The sequence below is a fragment of the Phalacrocorax carbo genome, chromosome 11 (genome assembly GCF_963921805.1).
Source record: "Phalacrocorax carbo chromosome 11, bPhaCar2.1, whole genome shotgun sequence".
NCBI classification, from domain to species: Eukaryota; Metazoa; Chordata; class Aves; order Suliformes; family Phalacrocoracidae; genus Phalacrocorax; species Phalacrocorax carbo.
The window spans coordinates 11,362,725-11,384,644 of record NC_087523.1 but is presented as its reverse complement, the minus strand read 5'-3'; the positions used below and the strand labels follow the sequence as shown (position 1 = coordinate 11,384,644).

At 58.9% G+C, this 21,920-nt stretch overlaps 1 protein-coding gene across 7 annotated transcripts in view; it reads right to left on the bottom strand.

The window, feature by feature from the left end:
* DLG3 (discs large MAGUK scaffold protein 3) overlaps window positions 1-21,920 on the bottom strand; it is a 79,076-nt gene that overhangs the window by 13,264 nt on the left and 43,892 nt on the right. For 6 of the 7 annotated variants that reach the window (XM_064463031.1, XM_064463030.1, XM_064463034.1 and 3 more), the window contains 9 exons: window positions 17,806-17,856; window positions 14,619-14,743; window positions 13,956-14,125; window positions 13,465-13,601; window positions 12,998-13,142; window positions 12,686-12,845; window positions 7,896-8,052; window positions 7,351-7,453; window positions 1,481-1,595 (listed from right to left, as the gene is read on the bottom strand). In XM_064463031.1, coding sequence (XP_064319101.1) covers window positions 1,481-1,595; window positions 7,351-7,453; window positions 7,896-8,052; window positions 12,686-12,845; window positions 12,998-13,142; window positions 13,465-13,601; window positions 13,956-14,125; window positions 14,619-14,743; window positions 17,806-17,856 — 1,163 coding nt within the window. Of the gene's footprint in view, window positions 1-1,480; window positions 1,596-7,082; window positions 7,188-7,350; window positions 7,454-7,895; window positions 8,053-12,685; window positions 12,846-12,997; window positions 13,143-13,464; window positions 13,602-13,955; window positions 14,126-14,618; window positions 14,744-17,805; window positions 17,857-21,920 lie in introns of those variants that run through there. The other variant, XM_064463036.1, reaches the window with a different exon arrangement.

The window sequence follows — 21,920 nt, the reverse complement described above, 5'->3', positions numbered from 1 at the left end:
GGTTTCGGGTAAACTGTGCTCGAAACTACCCCGCCCAGAAGAGTTGGGGCAGCCCAGGCACCCAGCAGCTCTCTCAAGCACATTTGTGGGGTGCACAGCCATCAGAGCCAGGGAGGATCAGAAAGGGCCGTGCTGGGGGAAAGCTTTCCCCTGGGACCACCCCCTCAGCAAAGTTCTGCCCAGCTCCCATCTGAAGCCATCAGGGTGTATGTGTGGGGACACAGCACTGCAGAGGCCACCAAAGCCATGTGGAGGGATAAATCAAGGGATGCGAGATGTTATAGGCAGCTCAGAGGCAGCGGGAGCTCTCTGGCTTGCAGGCAGGCCCCAGTATGTGCAGCACCTATCCAGGCAGGGAACAGGAGACTCACAGGCTCAACTCAAGCTGGACCCAGCCTAAACCCTGCTCCACCCACGAGGGTGTCCATGGGACAGCAGGGGAGCAAGGGCAGGACTATCACAATGATGTTTATTCAACAAGGCACCCAGCTTGCTGCACACCCCCAGCACAGAGCTCTGAGATGCTAAATCAAGCAAGATGCCTGTAAAGCCTCATGGGAAGGCATGAATTGCAGGAACCCAGAGCTACAGCTCTCCCCTCCTGCCAGGCTGTGCTTGCACCAGGTCCAGCAACAGCCTGAAGCCCCTCTACATGGAGCAGCCACACAGTGGGAGATGGAGGCTGATGGAGGCTTGGCCCTTGTCATCCTAACCACGGGGAAGGAGAAGCATCCCCTGCTCCTGCTAGCCCACACCCGCAACAGGTTGTGCAGGATGAGGATTTACAGGGTTATTTTAATTACCAAGTTAAAATTACTCATTAGCTGTCACTTCACTGGGGCTGTGGCAGGAGGCAGGCAGTGAGCAGGGGCTGCCCTGGCAGCGCAGGACTTGCAGCAGTTAGAGCTGCATGGCTGCTTAACCCCTGCCTGCCCCATGCCTGGCTCTGGACAAAAAGTGCATTGAGGGCTCAGAGCAATAATCCTCCTAAAAGCTCATCTCCCCTCCAGCCAGATCCTGCTGCAGAAGTGGCGGGAGGAAATGGGGAGCCTGTTAGCAGGGAGTGGTTCAAGGAGAGCACACTGAATGGTAACCCAAGCTGCCTGGGGCAGAAGTGGTGCTGGATGCTTAGCCCTTCCCTGTTTCCCAGTGTGTCGGCCAGGCCAGCAGCCACCTAGGGCTCTGTAGGGAGACCAGAGCTTTCCAAAGTGGAGCAGGCCTTGGAAGAGGCACTCGAGTGCAGAGCAGCCAGCCCTGGCAAACCAGCGCAAAAGCACTGCTCTCTCTGCTGCATCCTCTGGACTTCATGATGCATCTATCACACTTGCCTCCCTGGCCTCTGAAACACCTGTCCACAGAGGTGCTGCATGGCCCAGGCTGAACCATCCCACTCTGCATCCTGCACTGTGGGGATATACCCATCCTACCCACCCCCACCTGCCTGGAGCCAGGGGGCAGGCAAGGCGGGGCTGAGCCTTACCGAACATAGAGGGATCTCTTTTCGCTTGTCCGGAGGGAGCCGGAGCCAGAGCTCATGCTGCTGTTCATCATCTGCTCTCTCAGGTCGTGGATCTTGGACTCGAAGCGGCTGTACTCTGTGGGGAGAGAGGTGGTCAGTGCAGGCAGAAGCTGCCCCCGAGCCACCCCCCCACACCAAGTGGGGTACAACTGGTAAGCACTGAGAGAGGCAACGACAGCCTGTCTGTGGGGCATCTTGCCCATGAACCCCCCTGTCCCTGAACATGAGGGAGGATGAAGCCAAAGAGGCTGCAGCACCCTGCAGGAGCCCAGGCAGGGCATCTGGAGCAGGCAAGGCACCAGCTGCTCCCAAACCCACCCCAAGCCCCTGCACAGGCAGCTTGGGCAAGGGCTGCTGAGACCTCCAGTGCTACTGAGCTGCAGCTCAGCAAGGCAGGGATCAGCAAGCTGCTGACCTACAGAGCAATTCCTATGCAGGGAAAGAGAGCCCCTCCAGGAGACCATCACCCACTGGCTGGAGCAGCAAAACACAGCTGCAGCCATCAGGGGTACCCACCGCTCTGCCAGCAGCAGAGCCCCTCTCCCCACCAGGCATGGGGAGAAGGGAGGCAAAGCACAGGTCCTGCCCATGAAAGGGGAGTAGGGAGGAAGAATTCACCTTTCCCTCATACATCCTGGTGGCAGAGACCCGCAGGAGGAGCCAGGGGACCCTCCAGAAGCCACGGCTGCCACCTCCCTGCCAGGCGGCTGGACAGGAGCAGCCGCCACCCCGGCACCTGCTGCCACGCCAGCCTGACCTTCAGCTGGGTGTAAAGGTCAGGCTGGCAAGCAGAGGGTGGAGGCACCAGTCCTGCTTAACCAGGGCTGACTGGGGAAGGTTTGCCAGGCAGTGAGCAACTGCGGCACCAAGGAAGCTGCTGGTACCACCACAGCCAACCCCAGCAGCTCTCACCTGGTACCCTTGATTTTGTCCCCTGGGCATACCCTGCAGTTCCATCCCCATGTCCCAGAGAGAGGGAACCAGCCTCATCTCTGCTGTAAGACTTGCCTAGTAAGCCTCCTCCACAACCCAGCAGTTTAGATGTGGCTTGGGTTGTTTTTTCTTTGTCAGCCAGAGCACAGCAGCTCAGCAGTGGAGGCAAGCTCGTGCTGCAGAGCAGAGCCGAGCCCCAGCAGCGCGGGGGATCGTGCAGGCTGCTGCCTGGCCTGCAGAGCTGCATTGCACAGGGGTAGCAGGAACAACAGACTGCTGAGAAATACAGTGCAGGCTGCACTTGAGAGCCAGCCCCTCACCGTGCAAGGGGAGAGGTGATTCTCAGTGCAGACACATGTGGGGCTGGGATTACAGGGTTATGCAGCTGCAGCTTGGCATTTCCTGACTCTCCAGCCCTTCACTCTGCAGCCAGAGGTGCCTGGGCATCCTCCTCCTGCACCCAGTTGCCAAAGATACATTTTACTTAAAGACTGAAAAAAAAGGTGATACACACAAAACCCACCAAGCAGCACACAGAAACTCCACGTGAAGCCCCTTCCACTGCCACAGGGCATCAAGAGGTGCCACACACCAAGCAAGGTCAGCCCACTTAACCTGGAGGTCACCAGAGCCCCGCCGACCCCAACTGTCCCACACAAAGGGGTGCCCACTGCCCCCACCTGCCCTCCTGCTAGCAGAGGGAAATGCAGAAGCAGCCAGGCATGGGTAGGCAAAGCTTGTTTTATAACAAAACTGAATTCTGACAGCAAAGCAGCACCTTTGCACTTCCCGACCTGCACCACGGTTTTACAGAGCTCCTGGCAGAGCTTCATCCTGCTCTGTACCTCTTGCCCCACACCAGGGTGGACCACAGCATCTACAGCACAGCTCATTCTGCCCCAGGATGCCCTGAGCTCATATATCCCAGCAAAGCATCAGTCAGAAGCAGGTACAGCTGCTCTGTAAACCCTCCTTGGTACAGAAGGGCTATTTCCCCCAGAAAGCTGCTTGACTGGGCACTACAACCCAGCCAAGTTGTGCCCCTGGCAGGGTTTAGGACAGACTCTCTGCACACCGTGCACTGAGAGGGCCACTGCTCCCTGCCATGCGGGCTCACATCCCTCCCGTGACACACTTCTCCATGAGAAGCCCAGCCCAGAGTATCACTGCCCAGGAAGGGGCAGGCAGCAAAGGGTAAAAGCAGGTTTAGCCACCACCAGCATCAGGGCGGGGATGTCAGGAGGCCAAACTTTGGGTGCTGCTGCCCTGCCAGCAACTGAGTCCCTGTGTGCAACCCAAGGGCAGAGCTCTCAAACACCCCCACCTCGGCGAGAGCACTCCATGGAAAAGGACTTTCCAAATTTTGCTGGAGAGGCCATACTGCTTGGAGGGATTGGGAAAAGCCCACTGGCATGACAAGAAGCACCAGCCAGGCTGGATGCAGCAAACTGAATAAGGATGTGGGCTGCTCTGGCTTTATGCCCTGGAGAACAAATGAAATCCCATCCTAGGAAGGGTCTCCCAAGGAGCCACAAACCTATATTTGCTCTGACTGCGGGAGGACACAGAGGCAGCCAGCTCCAAAAGCAAACCCACCACCTCTTCCCAGCACAGGGGAGGCAACATTAACCCAGGAGTGAGCATGGGATGCTCCCAGCTGCCACCGGCTGCCCTTTATCTGCACACTGGAACACCCTCCGAGACAATCACTGGCAGATAACCTCCAGCAAACAGCGCTCCTGCCTTTGCTCCCTGGCTCATGGCCACTTTGCCTCCTTATCCTGGAAGAAAATGAAACTCGCCCCAGAAGCTTGACTGTGGCATGGCAGGGAAGTGAGCCACGGCTGATCCCCACCTCCCTGGCATTCCCACGGGACCCAGGAGCCAGCTGTGTTCAGGACACACTTATTAACACTGAAAAATATGCAACAGGTGACCCAGCACCTCTTGCTGCAAGTGCCACACTCCAGGAGGCGCAGGACATTTGCTTTTCCCACTCAGCAACTCAAAAACATCACTCCACCCTCCCACCATTCTTCCCTTCCCAGGGTGCAGGTGCCCCGGGAGCTGGGCCTGATCCTGCACTTTGGGTGAGCTCAGCACCGGGAGCAGGATGTGGCCCTGCATGCCCAAAAGCATGCAGGTTGCAGACCATTAAGATCAGGCAGGAATCGCCTGCCTGCACCGAGGATCCCCAGCACTGGTACACACCCCTGGGGTGCAGCTGCAAATAGACCCAGCAGAGCCAACAAGACAGTGGGTCTGCAGGTGATTTCTGGGCACCAGGAGACAGTGCAAGGAGAGAAGGTGCTGGTAGAGAGGGGAGCTGCATTGGAAAGCAATCCCTAAGCATGCATAAAGCCTCATGCAGGTGCTCTGCTATCTCTGGCATAGAAACCCGCCTGCCCAGGGGCAGGTCAGGGCTATCAGCAGAGCCCAGGGATGCTTGGCCACAGGCTCCAGCCCAGCCACCTGCAAAAACTACCCCCAGCTCCCTCCTGGCATTTTATTGCCCTGACATCTTCCAGCTGCAGGGTTAAAGTGCAGACACCTCCCTGCACACGTGCGGCAGGCCAAGGCAAGTAGAGGGAAGTACAGCCATGGGGGAAGCTTGGAGACTTTTAAAAAAGTCACCATGTGGCTCTGGCAATTCCATTTGAGTGGCCAGCTTAGAGAAATGCTGTCATGCAATTATTTTTTTTTTTTTGCATTTTCAGGTGAGGAATACCAAGGCTTCATTGCATGGGGAGTGAGGAGGGGGAAATGCCAAACCCAAGTGCTAGTGACAGCAGCAGGCAAAGGTCAGGGAGAGAAGTGCTCAAAGGGAAGGGACATCACAAACAGCTCAGAGGCACCATCACAGGGAGCAGCCTCCGCCGCCTCCTCCTCCTTTACAGCATGCAGCAGTGGTCAGAGGCACTGTGCCAGGCACAGGTGCTCAGAAGAAAGGCAAGACAGAAGCTCCTCTTTCTATCCTTCCCTGGTTTTGTTTGCTTCTTTCCACTCCTAGTGCCTGGCAGGACCCCCCAGCGAGGGCACGCCACCCCCAGAGACCTGTGCAAGCAGCCATTCTGCTCCTTCAGAACCTCAGTGAGGTTGGATGCAGAGCACGTGTGCACTCATCCAGCAACCCATTGGCAAGCCCTACCTGCGGTCATGTATGAGACACAGGTGCCATCCTAGCAGAGAGGAACTGCTCAAAGCCCCCTTTCACCAGCAAGTTCTCCTCTGGGCACCCTACAGTCCGCCTCTCCCGCTCTTTCCAGAGCCATGATGCACATAGAAAAGGCAAACATTTAGGAGCACATGTTTCCCTGAGGGGACCCAGCCTTACCCACAGCTGGGGCTCACACCAGGGAGACCTTTCTCTTTGGCTCCCAGGTTTTCAGGCCTCTGGAGCACTGAGGTCAACTCCCAGGATACAACAGCCTGTGTTTCACAGCAGCAACACTGCCTCCCAGGATGGCTGTGGCCCGTGTGCCGGGTGCTGCTGCCCACACGTGCCAGGAGCCATTGCAGACCCAGAAAGCCACCGGCTACAAAGCACTGACATTTCAGCCTTGGTCTAAAGGGGTTTCAAAACATTTTGTCCTGTTTGACATTTAGGAATCACTCTTGGTTGGCGTCTTTGCCAAATCTCAAGTGGCAAAGGGAGCCAGGAATATGAGAACATTAAGTGCTTCCTGGAAAGAAAGAAAGAAAAAAAAAGCCAAAACAAACAAACCCCACACCCACAGCACACCCCTGAGTGGCACTAACGGCTCTACGCCCTCTGCCATGGGATGGAGGAGGAACAGCAGGAAGAGCAGGGACAGGGACCCACAGGGCACTGGCCAGCGATGCCACCGAGGAGGCACCAGGCAAAGGGCAGGCAAGGGGCAACACGTTGGCCTTGGTGGCGAGGACCAGAGCTGCTGGAGAGGAAACCAGAGGGGCCCAGGAGAGACACCCTGATTAGGGTACGTGAATTGCTGCATGCTGGCACTGGCACGGTGCCGCTCGGGACAGCCCCAGGCGCAGCCCCCAGCCCCCGCCCGCCGGCGGGACGCCCTCCCAGCGCTCGCCCGCCCAGCCCGGGGAGCGTTTGGGCAGGCAGCGGCCCCGCTCCCCTCGCGCCGCGACCAGCCCCTGGCCGCCCCACGCAGGGCCCGGCCGCCCCACGCAGGGCCACCGGACCCCGACGCCTTTGCCGACGGAATTAAAAGCCACCGCTAATAAAAGGCAGTAGCTGGGTTAGTGCAGCAGGCGGGATGCTCAGAGCCCCCACCCAGCACCGAGGCCCCGGTTCCAGCTCCGCCGGCCCGCTGGTCGCAGGGGGACTCCCGGAGCCCACTGCGCTGGGGTGGGGGGTGGGGGGGGAAGGGAGCCGCCCCCCTGGACGAGGGGCGGCCGCCGCAGCCGCGAGCCCCGCCGCAGCCCCCCCCTCGGCCCCGGGCCCCACCAAGGCCCACGGAGCGGGGTCTCGCGGCGACGCCCGCCGACAAACAGACACCCTCCCGCCCCCCACACGACCCCCCTCCCGGCGAGGCCCCTCGGCGGCCCAGGCCCGGAGGGGGCGGCGCGGCCCGTGCCGCAGAGCCAGCCGCGGGGGCCGGGGAGGCGCAGGCGAGGCCGGCGGAGCGCCGCTCACCTGCAGGCCGGAGGGGGGCGGCGGCGCCCCCGGCAGCAGCCCCGGAGCCGCCCGGCCCGCACACAAAGCCGCGCAGGCACCGCCGGCGGGACGCCGCCGCCCCGCCCCCCCGCGCCGCGCCGGCCAACCGGCGCCCGCACCTCCCCCCCTGCCCCGCCCCGCACCAATCGGCGCCTCGCATGCCGCCCCCCGCCCCGACCTCCCGGCCCGCCCCATCCGCGCGCCAGCCGGCGCCCCGCCCCCGGGTCCCGGGCCCCGGCGGCTGTACCTTCGGGCCGGTACTGGGCGATGATGGTCACCGTCTGCCCCGCCCGCTTCAGCGCCGCCGCCGCCTGCTCGTGGGTGGCGTTGCGGAGGTTCACGCCGTTCACCTGCCGGGACAGAGCGGCTCCGCTGGACCGGGCCGACCGGGGCTCGCACCGACCGGGTCTGCCGCGCGCCCCGGCCCTCGGCACCGCTGCCCACCCCCCGGTACCGGCGCCCGCGGTACCCACACTCTCAGCGCCTCGTCTCCCAGCCGCCAGTACCGCTCTCACTACCGGCAGCTCTAGTGCCGGCATCGCCGGTACCTGCCCCCGGCCGGCCGGGGCACCGGGGTGCCCTCCGCTGGCGGGCGGGCGAGGAGCTGGCCAGCCGCTGCTCCGCCGCAGGGCAGATCCCGGGCAGGCTGCTGCTCCGACCCCCCGCACCCGAGGGACCACTGGGGATGAACCCTGCCGAACCGCGCCCTGGGTGGCGGGGACAGGTGACCCGCGCACGCCTCGCGGGGCTGGGGCGGCCATGGAGTGACAACGGGTGGCCCCGCCGACTCACCGAGAGGATCCGGTCTCCCCTCCGCAGCTCCCCACTGAGGTCGGCTGGGCCTCCGGCCAGGATGAAGGACACAAAGATCCCCTCGCCATCTTCCCCCCCGACGATGTTGAAGCCCAGGCCGGTGGAGCCTTTGTGCAGGATGATTTTCCGGGGCTCCCTGGAAGGACAGACACGGGACAGAGAGACATCAGGGTGAGGACAGTGAAGCTGGCAACAGGGTCGGCCATGCCCAGGCTTTCCGGCACACCGGCAGGGCTGGAGTCACCCTGAGTGCAACCTGGTGTGACTCAGCCCCCGGCACCAAGGAGGCTGATAAACCAGGAGGGGTGCGGGAAGTTACATGAGCAACATGAGACAGAGCATGGATGGAGACAGAGCATCTGCCATGAAATCACACAGAAACATTGGACTGCAAAGTGGCATTGGATGCCACGAGCCTGGGCATTGAGGACAGCATGGCTGTGCCGGGTGAGGGGGATCAAGCCTCTCTGCACCCGTGCAGCACGGCAAGCGTGCCTGCAACCCCACGCACCCCTATGCCACAGGCCCTGCATGGCCCAACATAAGTCCTAAATTTTTTGATGATGACTTAATTCTTTTGCAGCTCAAACAATAGGCAGGCAAACGCAGAAAGGCTGCCTGGCATCATAAAAATCCTGCGAGATTTTTTGTCTAGGAAAAAGCCCCAAGTCTGACGGGAACAATGGCAGCTCCCAGCTCAAGCACTGTATTGAAATAAGACGGAATAAATTATGCCAGACAATTAGCACAGGCTGGCAGTGATTATCAGCCAACATGACACTGAGGACCATCAGCGCATCCACTGTGGTGACCAGCTGGATCACGGGTGCTTCAGTGGGTACTGCAAGGACTGAGGACCTGCCACTGTGCTCAGCAGCCTGACCAATCCCACACCTGCCAGGATGCAGAGGGAGACCTCTGGAACATAGTAGGAGAGATGCTGGAGCCCCAGACATACCACTGGCCGAGGGCATCCACAGTGGACCCTAAAATGCTGGCAGACTTGTGCTAAGGGGATCTTGGGGCATCGGTGGGGCTGGCCCAGTGGTCCCCCTGTCTGCTGGCGACAGCCAGGGACAGAGTGGGGCTCAGGCAGTATAAGCAGAGCGGGGACCCAGGGAATAGTTTGGCTGAGCAGACAACACAAAGCCCTGCAGCCTGGCAGCATGCTCCCAGGCCACTCTTGCAAGAAAACATCTTTTTCAGCCCCCCTGGGCCAGGGTGAAGCATCATTGCTGGATGGGGGAAGGTTTTGGTGCTTTCAGGGATGCAGGTGGCAGGATTTACCTCCAGACACATGTGCCAGCACCCCAGGAAAAGTCTCCCACCATCCTTCCCTGTGGGGTGGGGGAGTTCTGATGGTTGAATGTCACTTAGCTCCAGACAACCACCTTAAAAGGAGCAATAAGAGCAGGAGACAGACAGACAGAAGTGTAGGACACCTTGCAAGGTCTTGGTGGGCTTCTGCCCTGCTCAGATGCCGGCTTAGCAAAGCCTGACCCTCTGGCTCTCCCAGCCACTCCTCTCCTGGTCCCCACGCCTCACACCAGGCAGAGCAGCATCCTGATCCCCTACCTCTGGTCATGCTTGCTCCTGTGGCCTCGTTGCTGCCTGTAAGGGGACAGGGATGGCTGTCTCCTGTGGGACACGGTCGAGACATTGACGGTGAACACTGCAGTGTGACAGGCTTTGCTGGTGGTGCCGACCAGGAGGAACAAGGGGCAGGAATGCTCTGAATGCTCCACGCCACAGCCGCCCCTTGCTGCCCGTCTCTGTCTCTTGCCAGCTGTGGGGCCAGTGGCTTCCCTCACCCACACACAGGGTTTTTTATGGAAGTGCTGAAAGGATGCAGCCTTCACTCTGCTAGACCCTACAGACTTAACTCCTTCCTGCCCCTGCACGCATGGACAGCATGACCCCAACAGGGGGAGCACCCAAGCGAGGGCAAATTCGCATCCCAGCTCCCTGTGCCTACAGCTCCACACACACCACACACTGCCACGGTCCATTGCCTTCAAATGCAGAGGTACAGCAGAGTTGTAACTCCAGCTACTCATTTCTGATAGGGCAGAGGCTGAATCTGCCTCGTGACCTCTAGGAAATACCTGCTTTATCCTTATGGCCTTTGGATGCATTCGAGCTCTGAGCTAAGCAGGGCTCAGGACTTGGCTGGACCATAGCGTGGGGCTGGGATGTACCAGGACCAGGAGGAGACCAAGGAAACACTGTGGAAACACCATCAGGGTCAAAAGTTGCTCAACCCCAAGTCCTCAGGATGCCACCAGTGCTTGGCTCAGGGTTGGCTGGGAGGGGACAGGGAGGGCTACAGCCATCAGTCCCTCTGCAGCAAAGCTATGCTTGGGGCTAGAGTTCTCCCAGGGGAAGAAATAGGTCAGATTTCTGGGTCTGCAAACCCTGCCTCCAACCAGCTGATGAACTTGCTCTGCCCCTTGGGTTTTGCTGCTGCCTGCGCAGAGTGCAGGAACCACCACCCCAACTTGGTCCAGTGGGAAGCATCCCAGCACCCATTTGGTTTGGTGGAAGGCAGAGAGACGCTACAGGAACTGAGGCGAGGAAACAAAGCCCCAGACAGGTACATCTCAGGTCTCAGTCGTGACACGCACTCTCCGCTTCCATCCTTATCGGGGGAGGCAGGACATGGATTCTGTGGGCAGATCCCACACGGGACGTTTCAGCGTTACCCTGGGACTTCTGCACAGTGACTGTGGGGATCCTGTGGGGCTGTGCCAGGTCTGGGTTGCAGTGGTGGAGCTCAGTGGAAAACAGATGCTCCGGTCCCCAGCCCTGGGTGCTGCAGGACATGAGGGTCACTGGAGCCATGTCCACGTCTGCAGCAGCGGGAGGGGAAGAGGCTTGGTACTGATCCAGGCCAGGACCTCTGCTTCTCCTGGGGAATGGCTGGCAGGAGCCTCCTGGGAGACAGCTGCTTTTTCAGGGGAGTCACTGCCTTTCCCCACACCAGTCAGATGCATTTGGACCACACTGGTCCCAATGCACAATCTTGGTGATGCACGAGCCAACAGACCAGTGGTGATGAAGCTGTCCTGGGGGGGTCAGTGATGCACATGAGGTTTTCAGCACTGCCCTAGGATGGATGAGGGAGGTGCTGGGCCCACCACAGGCTGCACGTCTGGCAGGAAGCAGGAGGCTGTGGCTAGGGGCAGTGGCTGAGCGGTGCCAGCCTGTCTGCAGCGGGGCCCTTCACAAGGCAGCACCATCCTCTAGCGGCCACCGGCACGTGCTGCACCAGGTCCACTGCCAAGGCCCTGCTGAGCCTCTGCGAGCCATCACTGTGCCATTGCCACTGGGAAGTGTCCAGCCTGGGCTGGGCTGCTCTCTGCTCTCAAGGATGATTGGTGCATGTAGGAAGGGACACCCTGGTGGGATCGGGGTCCCTGGCGAGAGACAGATGGTGCGTTTTCCAAGCGCTGGGACTCAGTCTCTTCTGTAGTGCAATGTAATGGCAGAAAGCACTGCTCCTGTGTGTGCTGTTGTCCCCCAGTGCCCTGGCAGCAGAGGACTTGCTACAGCCAGCGAGGATGCAGCACCGGGAACAGACTGGCATCGTTGCCAGGGACTGGCATCATTGGTGCCAAGACCAGATGGGAGAGATGGGCCACAGGCGGAGGCCAGTGCTGCACAGGTCATAGAGCACAGAGACACCTGGCTGTGGACGAGCACCAAGAAGCGAGAAATCCCTATGACAAAGGTGAGCGCAGCCGCTCTCCGGGACAACAGCAGACCTGACACTGGATGGCAAGTCAGGATCTCCCACTCCAACATCCACCAGTGCCCTGCAGATGGGACAATCCCAGCTGAGGCTGTGGCATCTTCCACTGCAAATGCAAACCTAAAACCAGCCTGCGACCTTGCTCCTAACTGCGGAGCCTGCCATAACCCTAACCTGAGTGTCAGTCCTAAGCCTGAGCCCTACAGCCCTGTCCCTGGGGATACCAAACCCAGAGCAGGCTCAGCACTGGCCCCAAGGCTGCTGCAAGTAGAGGAAAAGCTGTGAGCCTGGGCAAGCAGAGCAGGACCAGCTAGGTCTTGCTCTCCCATCATCAGCATGAGGCTTTGGAGAAGTTTTACACCGTGTTTAGGCTCGGAGCAACGTCTCCTTTGTGCTCCTCTTTATTTCCTGAGTTCAGGAAACAAACCTGCTCGTGCAGCATAAATGATGCTAGTGGGGAGAAGGGGGCTGTGCCAGGGCTTTGCAGGAGGCTGTCAAGCCTGAGGCTGTCAGTCAGTGAAATGGCACTGGGGTGCAGGTGGTTTGGGATGCCAGGCTTGGGGAGCACGGGAGGAGAAGCCCTACTTGTATCCACAGCCCCCATCGGCCCTCAGCCCCAACACAGCTCCGCTTGGGGACAGCCTGCTTGCAGCCTGGAGCCTGCAGCGCTGCCAGTACCGATGGCACCATAAGGGCAGGGAACATCTTGTATTCCAGGTATTGTAAAACAAGTAAGATAACGAAGCTGAAATGCAGACATGTAAGGCTCGGGGAGGAGCAGGAGGGCAAAGGGGAAGGGAGGGATGCAGTGAGCCAGGGAGTGACACAGCAGGGCTGGTCTCAGGGTCAGTGAGCATGGAGCTTCCTGCAGGGGCCCCGAGCTTTGCACCATACATGCACAAACAGACTTTCGGCCAAGGCTCTGCACTGGCAGCGGCGATGAGCTCAAGCAGCCAGGGAGGGAAAGAGAGGGAAGGAGAAGGAGCAGGCATTAGGGATTCTCATGCCTGGTACTCACCTGGTGAAGTCATCGTCCCCGATCATGTGGCGAGGGATGGGTGAGTACCGGGATGGAGTCACCTGGGGAGGGACGGGGTAACCAGGCTTGCTCTCAACACTACCCAGGTAGCCCAGACTGGAGTTATGGCTTATGTGGTTGTCAGCCAAGGCTGAGAAGGCTGCAGGGGACGAGAAGGGCATCAGGAGCAGAAATCGATTAGCAACATGGATGTGGAGACCAGCCCAGCATTGCCCGCCACCCCAGCCTGCTCCACACCCCTTAGCCCCGCGGTGCCCAGGCCGCTGCGCCAGCAGCTGGCAGCGTACGTACTGCTGGCATAGTCGGGGGGCGCATACATGTCGTTGAGGTGGATATTGCCAGGCTTGGCCACTTTTAGGTACACCATGTCAGAGGTGTTCTTCAGGGCGGCCACTGCTTCCTCATGTCGCACATCCTGCAGGTTCGTGTTATTCACCTGCCGGAGAAGAGGGCTGGGTGACACGGCTGCAGGCAGGAGGGTAGGGGCTGCTGCAGCCCTGCGGGAGCGGAGTGGTTTCCCGCAGGGTAGATGCTGCAGTAAGTAGCTCCAAAGACAGGGTCCCATCTCCATACATTTGGCCCTCCCACCTGCAGCCAGTGCTGCACCTGCCCCTCCGGCAGCACCGTCCCAGCGGGGACCCCCAGGGAAGGGGCATGGGGCTGCCAGCAGGAGGGGTGCTGGCATTCAGGATTGGCACTATGGCATGGCGGAGACTGCCTGGCTTCATCTCACAGCCAGCTGTGGGTATGGGCCTTACCGCAAGCAGCCGGTCCCCGATCTGCAGGCGCCCGTCCTTCTGGGCAGCACCCCCCTCAATGATCTTGGTGATGTAGATGCTGTTGTCCCCAGGGATGTGCTGATTCCCGATGCCCCCTGCGATGCTGAACCCCAGGCCTGAGGGGGAGTGAGAGGGCAGGTGAGGGGTGAGGGACAGACTGATAGACGGAGCCCTGGGCTGGCACCACAGCCACTCTGCCTCACTGAGCTTCCCACCCTGCCCCAAACCCAGCAGGCAATGGGGCACCCCGCTGCTGTGTGGGGACAGCCCAGACACCATGCACTGCATGATGGGGCTGTCCCACACCCCATAGCATCTTGTGCTGCTGGGCCACCCTGTGGCATCCTGCACCAGTGGTGATGCCACCTCACATCCCACATCCCCCTTGCACCCCATGGCATGCCACGCCAAGGGTTAACCCCACATCATCCCGTGGCACACCGGTCCTGCAAGCAGAGTGAGAGGTTCACCTTTGGGGCCCTTCATCAGGTTGACCTCCATGATGGTCTCTGGCGGGGGCTGCCGGCGGCGCACCACGAGCCTCACCACGGGGCCCGCTTCCTTCAGGGCCTCCACGGCTTTGCTGTGCACCACCTCAGAGACATCCACGTCATTCACCCGCAGCACGCAGTCGTTCACCCTGCAGGCACAGGGTGGCCCTGAGCTCCCCCGGGGAACCACCAGCCCATACCACCATCTGTTGGACACCTCTGCCACCCTCCTCCAGCTGCGCAGACCCTTGTGTGAAGGAGGGCTGCTCAAGCTGGCCAGATTCTGCCCTGCCAGGGTGAGAGTGGGGTGCCTCTTAAAAGGGGAGGCAGTGGGGCTGGTCCCCATAGTGCGACCCTGGTGGAGATGGGAGATGAGGGGAGAGGCTGGATCCTGCCCCAGGCTGCAGGGGGAAGGATGGGAGCTGGAGCTGGTGGAGGGAGGGGAGCAGGCATGGCTGCAGACGGGAGGTGGGTGGCAGGGGACTGCGGGCATCCCTGCACTGAGGGGACCTGGTTGTGGGGAAGGGACTGGAGGGGTCAGGGACCATGGCAAAGGAGGGGGGCAGGAGCTGCCTAGAGGGCCCTTGGGGAGATCCTGGGTGACACCCTGATGGGGCTGCTCCCCTGGCCCTGTACACTCACCCCAGACGGCCGTCCATGGCTGCTGCTCCCCCTGGGATGATTTTGGTGATGAAGATACCTGGGTCATCTGGAACGTGGGGGTTGTCGATTCCTCCTGCTATGCTGAAGCCAAGGCCAGAGTTACCCTGCAGGAAATCAAACACCATGTCTTTCCCCCGTGGGCAACTGCTTGCTGACAGCCTTCCCAAAGCGGTTCCCTGCCAGCTACGGCTGCCCGGGGTGCAGGAGCCCTTACAGCATCTGTTGTGCCCCAGGACGTCTGGCTCAGGGGGCAGAGAGCTGCGTGGCTGGAGGGGAGGCCGGTGCTCATCAGCCGAGGCGCTCGATGCAACAGCACAGAGCACCGAACAGATGGAGCGGGAGAGTGGGAGCCGCCGAGGACCTCCCTCACTGCCGCGTCTCCGCTGAGAGACTCTGAGGCAGGCGGTGAGCTGGGGGAAGAGGGGGTGGTCCTTGGCGGAGAAAACCTCCCCTTGCTGGCTGCTCCCCAGGAGGAGACACTGAGGCCGCACAGAGCAGCGGGGCTCGTGCCAGTCATCAGCATCCCACCCCCTGCCCCCTGGGATGCAGCCCCAGCAGAGAGCCAACCCAGGGACCAGCAGTGCTGATGCCAAAATTTGCAGGATCGGGTGGAGGGGGCTGTCAGGATGGAGTGTGATCTCCAGTTCTGACTCCTCTTCTTCCTGGTCATGCTTGGAGCATCACTTGAGCTTTGTCCTGCTGAAGTCTGCCTGGGAGGAATGCAGGGGCCATGCTGTGTCTCCAGCCTCATCCCGTCAGCATCCCAGTACGAGCAGCCATGGTCCTGCGCCACCTCTACCGCTTACAGGATCCCTATCAATGACACACTCACAGGCACTGCTTCCAGCTCCATGCTTGATGCAAGTGGACAATTTCTGTGTTTTCTGCTCTGCCTTGAAAATCAGATGGCTCCTTGCCTTGTTTTCTCATGCGGAAGAGCTGACACTTAGTCACATCCTATTGTGCCCGCCTCTCGGGCACAAACAGGCTTGGGCCAAGCACTCTCCTGGCTGCCCACAGTGCCAGTGCTCTGTGTTAGGCAATGGGGAACTCTGCCCTTCTGGGGTACCTGTGTCCAGGAGGGCCACACCAGAGCTCAGGATCCTGGGATCATCTAGCACCAGCAGCTGGCTGGGGCTCATGCTTCTCCCCAGCAATCTGGGCTCAGTATCAGCTCTTGCGGTGATGCAGTGGTATCCACTCTGACTTTACGCCACTCATGACACAACACGTGGCATCTCCAGGAGCCAACAGTGCCTCTTGCTATTCAACACTCCTAGATGCTCTCCTGCCAGTTGGGATTTGGTTGGCACGTGATGAGGAGGCACTCAACAGTGAAAGGTCTGAGGCCACTCGCCTTCCTCTAAGCTGGGTTCTGGTTACCCTGTGCCCAGCTCAGAAAAGCTGCTTATGGTCACTGGAGACCCAGCCTGGCCCCAGCAAGGCAGGTGAGACTGTGCAAAACCGTCTCCAGCCATTCGTCGTGCCTGTGTGAAGGGTGTGCTCTGATGCTAGCTACAAAACCTGGAAATGATCCCGGAGGTGTTGAAATAGAGTTCAATGGATTTCTTAGCTGGCATCGGGGTTGATGTAGACACAGGGGCAGCTGCTACTGCGGACACATGTATGGTGGGTATATCCAAAGCCACATCACTCTGCAGACGGCATTTCCTCAGTTGTTGCCCACAAAACATTGCTGCATTTGCCCTTGTCGTTCCAACAAGAACAAGGATTAATAACAATGACATACAGCAATTTTGGGGTACACTGGGGTACATCTCTGGGAGCCAAACACCCCCGCATGGGGACAGCCTCACCCGCAGGCACCAGAGTGCTTCTCCTGCAGTAAGACGAGGCTGTTGGATCCCACTGGGGACCAGGTGAAGGGGAAGGACCTGGGTATGGTCCATGCTGGCCCTGGCTGCTAAGCACTGAAATTCCCTCATAGTTTCTCTTTGCTGGAGAGGGAGTTGCTGCCTGGGGCTTTGAAATGAGGGCAGCTATGAGTGCTGCCTCTCCATGTGACCCTGCCAGCCCCTTGACTGCTCCTGCTGTGGGCTGAGGACAGAGGATGCTCTGAAGAATCCCTGAAAACAAGGCTTTTGCCTCTAAATTGGGTCCAGAGTGAGAAGCACTCAGCTCAGAAAGGAAGCATCCCCTGGGCTGGTTTTGTCAGGCACGCCAGGGAAGCGGTGGGTGAGGCGGCAGCCCCAGATAACCTTCTGTCCACCCACCTCCATGATGCAGAGCCAAGGGGAGGAGGGAGATGACTAAAGGCAGAGAAGAACAGAATAATGAGCGATGCGTGCGTCTTCCCCTGCGATGCCGGCCACACGGCAAGGCCGAGCCACCCGGCGCGGCAGCGAGGAGGAGGCAAGATGTGTTGTGGAGTGCTGGGGGCAGCCGCCCGCCCCAGCCATCCCCACTCAGCAGGGCTGTGCCCACCTCTTGGAGCAAACCTTGGGCCAGCTTTTCCTGCTCCCTCCCCATCCCTCCATCCCTGCCACTCCGTGGTGCCAGGGGAAAGCCCTCCCTGCCCTGCAGTGTCAGCTCACCCCTTGATAAGCCCCAACCACAGGGGGAGCTAATTTTAGCCATGGCCAGCGTGGTGCACGTCATCAGCTCTGAGTTGCCAACAGACAATAAAAGGCTTGAGCAGAAAATACCTCCACTGCGGTCCGGTTTACTAGAAAACCCATCTTTGCCACTGAGCATCCCTGGGCCGCGTACCCCAGAGTGATGGGGAGGTATCAGTCCTCTGTGCCCGGCTGCGGGGTGTGCCTGCCCACGTGCCTGCACGAGCAGAGCTTCCTGCACCTCCCTTTTCTGGCAAAGGCGGTGACAAAGAGTCTCCCCCTCCAGCTCCACGCTGGCGGGTTTGTGGGGGCGAGGGTGTGAATGAGGGAGGCGAGGGAGAAGCCCTCCTCCCTCCCTTCTGGAGGGGTCTGTGGCGGGGGAGCAGCAAACCCACCTCTCTCCATACCACAGGGGCCATGTGGGGAAAGCAAGCACAACACCCCCAAAAGCCTCCAGAAAGAGCAGGGAGTGGAGACCGACCTCTCCCCATCAGCTGGCACAGGGATGCAGGGGGTGCTAGCTGCTCCGGCGGGAGGGCAAGTGGGAAGATGCAGCAAAGGCTGCCGGCGGGCGAGTGAAGAGCACTTACCCTTTCCAAGACGATCTCCTCATATTTGAACATTCCATCGCTACCGTTCACCTGGGGAGAGGGAGACAGTGCGTTACAGCTCTGTGCCAGTCCCTGGGGGATTCGGTTTTCCCCTCTGATAGCTGAATATCAAGAATCCAACCTAAAAGCTGTGCCATCATGGCTGAAAAAACCTTAAATGCAGTTGCTCGAGTCTGCCCTGCAATTAAATTGTGTGCTGCTTTTCTTTCTGGGCATGAGCGAAAGCCCACTGACTCTAAAGTACTTCAGCGCAAAGCCTTTATTCTCCTGGCTCATTTCTCCAGCCATGAAAAGGAACACAACTGAAGGCACAAAAAGAAATAATGCCTTTGTTACACAGCATGTAATTAACCTCGGGAATTCACTGCTGCAGGAAAGAAAGAAAGGGGGTCGGTCCTTTTAGAGGGAAAAAAAATAGTGTCGGTACATAAGAACATGATAAACACGTTTAGCAACTCATATATTAAAAATCTTTTAGTATCATGACTGTTTTAAGGGGGAATTAATAATAATTTATTCTATTTAATTAGTTGGGTGCAAAGGAAACAAGGTGTGAGTGTGGGGCACAGTCAGAGGGGAGAACATTGCGATGTCCTTATATAAAAATCTGATGTAGTCTGTCTCTCTACTGTACACCATACTGATCCCCAGGCTTAAAAATCTCCCACACCCAGAGTGTCAAAGCAGGGCTCTGGGAATTGTAATGGCTTGAAACAAAAGGGATGCAACTGTAGGCTCTAAAATAACAAACGGTAAAGGTACAGATCAAAACCTTCCATTTCCCCCATAGCAACAATGCACAGGAAAATAAGGCAGCAGTTTTACTCCAGGTCATCAGGATCAGACCATAAACAGCTGCCATAAACAGCTGTCTAAAATTCTGCAAGATTTGCAAAGCAATTGGCTATTGGAACATCCAGAGCTGTTATGCTCAACAGCAACAGTTTTGGAGGGGGACTGGACTCAACCTCACAATTTGAGTCACTCTGGGAAACAGGACGGGATGCAGGCAGGTCTGCACGGCACGGCAGAGGCAGCAGGACCCGGGGCTCAGCAGGCAGATGCCTCTCCTGTCAGGCAGCCCTGCCTCTACCTGCGGCCCCTGGACAACATGCAGGCTTCCTCATGTGGATTTTACATCCACCATTAATTGATGGCTTGTAGATTTTATGGAGCCACTTTCTGTACGTGCTCCATATCCCACACCGGAGCTGCTGTGCCTTTGTTTGGACACAGGTCCCCTTATCCGGCACCAGCGCACTGGCTGTGTCCTGCTTGCCCAGCTCCCTGCTATCTGACCCTGGGCCATCCTCCAAAACCCCGCAGTGCTGGGCCATTAGATGGAGGAGACAGCAGTCATCATTTATGCTAAAGTCATCTGACACCATGGGAGGAAACTCAGCGAGGTGGCTGTGAGGCCTTATTTATAGGTAGGAAGAGGAAACAGGAATTTTTCTACGTGGGAATAATCAGGTGCCCAAGTGGAAAAGCAGTTCTGCATGCCAGGATCTGGGATGGGGCTGTGCCGCCTGTGACACAGAGTCCCTCATCCCCTGCCTGGCTCAGCCCTGGTGAGGCCAAAGCAATCCCACACCCTGTTGTAGGTACCATGCTTCAAGAAGGATGAGGCTGGGGAGAGTCTGGAGTGGACAGATGGATGGGGGCTCCAGGGAACACAGGCTGAGAGGGTTGTCCCTCCTTGGGTGTGCTTCATGCCTGGTGCCTCTCAGCCACGAGAAGATTCCGGGGCAGGGTTCAGGGTTGGGACATCCAGATACTTTAATATTAGGATGGTCTGATCCTCCCAGCACATTGAGAAAGGCTTTGGCCAGCTCCTGAATAGGACCCCTCTGCAGAAGAGCACCAGGAGTGGGATTAACCCACAGCAGGATCCCCAAGAGCCTCAGAGGGACAGGGACACATGGTCGATGCCACCTTCTCCCACAGCACTACCCTGGGCCGTGCTTCCACGGGCAGGGGGGCATCACTTCCCTTGTCACAGGCTGCCCCTCTGCCATGGGTTGCCTTTCCCTCCTTGCGTTCCACCGTACTGACTAATCCTGAGCGGAGCCGGCTCGCTGGCCCGCGCCACCCTCACAGCCTCCCTCGCGGCAGCCTCCGGGCTCATCGCATCTCCGCAGTTGGCAGCCTGGCGCGTGGGGCGCGGCGTCGCCTCTCCCCGGCTTTCCAGCAACTCGGATTCCTGGCACCTTTCACTACTACACACATTGTCCTCTCTGCTTTGGCATTCAACACAGTTGCCACACAGCCAGCCATATGCACACCCACGGCCGCAGAGGAACAGCACATACATACCTACAGGATGGGGATGTGCAGAAAACTTTGACAATCTGTGAGCCGCAGGGAGAGCCAGGAGCGCGCGAGCCCCGCCAAGCGAGAGGCCACTGCCTGCATGTGCTCGGGGTGCAGAGACACCCCAGCGTGCAACCCTGTCAGGCACCCCGCTGCCAGGCAGGTGAGTTTGGGGCAACCTGCTCCCCAGGTCTCGGGGCTGCCAATGCTGAGCAGTGTTTTGCATCGCTCCCTGAAAGCAATTGGTGCTGGCGCCCACCCAGCATGGCGCATGCCGGGAGCAGCCTTCTCTGGCTGGGCATGCCAGGGTCAGCCAGGCCTGACCATGAAGTTTTATCTCTGATTATGTTTCCAAAATCCATGCAACAGAATGCCAGTTAATTGCATAAGGAAACCAAATGGAGAACTTAATATATACCATGTAACCAAGGGAACGAGCCAACAAAGCAAACGTTCCAGCGTTGGAAAATTGAATACCAGTCACTCACTGATGGCAAAACCTCCCTGTGGCACCCACTGGAGCTGCCACGACCTCTGCTGCAGGCTGTTCCCTCTCTCCTTCGCCGGTGCCCTGCACTTCGCCCCAGCTTCCATTTGGAGCCGTCTCAGCGCTACAAGCTCAGTGCGGAGATGCCCAGCTCCATCACCCCCAGGTAGGGAGAGTACACCCCACCCTACTCCCTTCTCACCATCTAACACCTGCAGAGCTGACGGGGGTGTCGGGAGCTAATTAGCTGTTCCCAGCGTATCCCAATCCTAAGCACCATCTGATTTCTCATGGAAAAGAGTAAGGGTACTTTTTTCCCAGCCCTTCCCATGCAGCAAGCCCACCTGAGGGCTCAGGAAGAGGCCCCCTTTGCTGGCCTGCGTTTCCCTTTCATGTTTTGAGCAGCAGGGAAATAGTTAGTGATGATGACATTTAAATCATCAACAGAAGGCTGCAGAGTTAACACTCATTCGATAAACAGAAGAGCACACACCTTCCAGAGCTACTGCAAGCTGTCTGCAGGCTCAGCGGGCCAACACTGCACCAGCGCATGTGGAACACGCTTTGCAATTTGCTGGAGAGTTAGGATTTGTTTTGTGGAGTTTTTTTGAAATAAAAAAAGGAGGCCAAATTTAGAAGACTAAGATGGGTTTCCTCAAACCCAACCCAAATAGCCCACCAGGCTGCAGGAGGAAATAACCTGCAGGGAATAACCTGTCCACAGCCACTTCTGGAGTAGGATCTAGCCCCTATCTTGTGGTTAGGATGGGGTGGGGACAGGCACTGGGACCTGGTGTTGGAGCAGCTGTGTACCAACATAATGAAGAGAGTCTGAAGGCTGGAGGCTCAGCCCTCAGTGGTGCCAGCTGGACTCAGGGGTGGAGGGTGCCTGGCGATGCCCCAAACCCGCCCAGGTGAGGGGAAAGGAGAGCAGCCCCGTGCCAGGGGAGCAGGTGCAATGGGCACCAGCAGCGCCGGCGAGGGACAGCTCTCCCTGCCTGCACATAGCAGGGGCCCTGAGAAAACAGGTCAAGAGCTTCCTCTCTTCACCTCCCCACATCCACGCATCCTGCCGCAGCACTGAGACCTACTGACTCGCTTCCAGCTTACCCCTGGCCTCAACCCCCTTGTGTGTGTTGCCCACGATGTTGGCCTTGCGCACAGAGTAAATAAACACCGCATTGCTGGTCAGCTTTTTGTCAGAGGGCCATGGGGAGGAGCCAGCTGAGCTCAGGCGGAGGGAAGGGGTTTGAAGCCTGACAGCCCCAGCACACAGCTGGGAGGGCTCCACAGC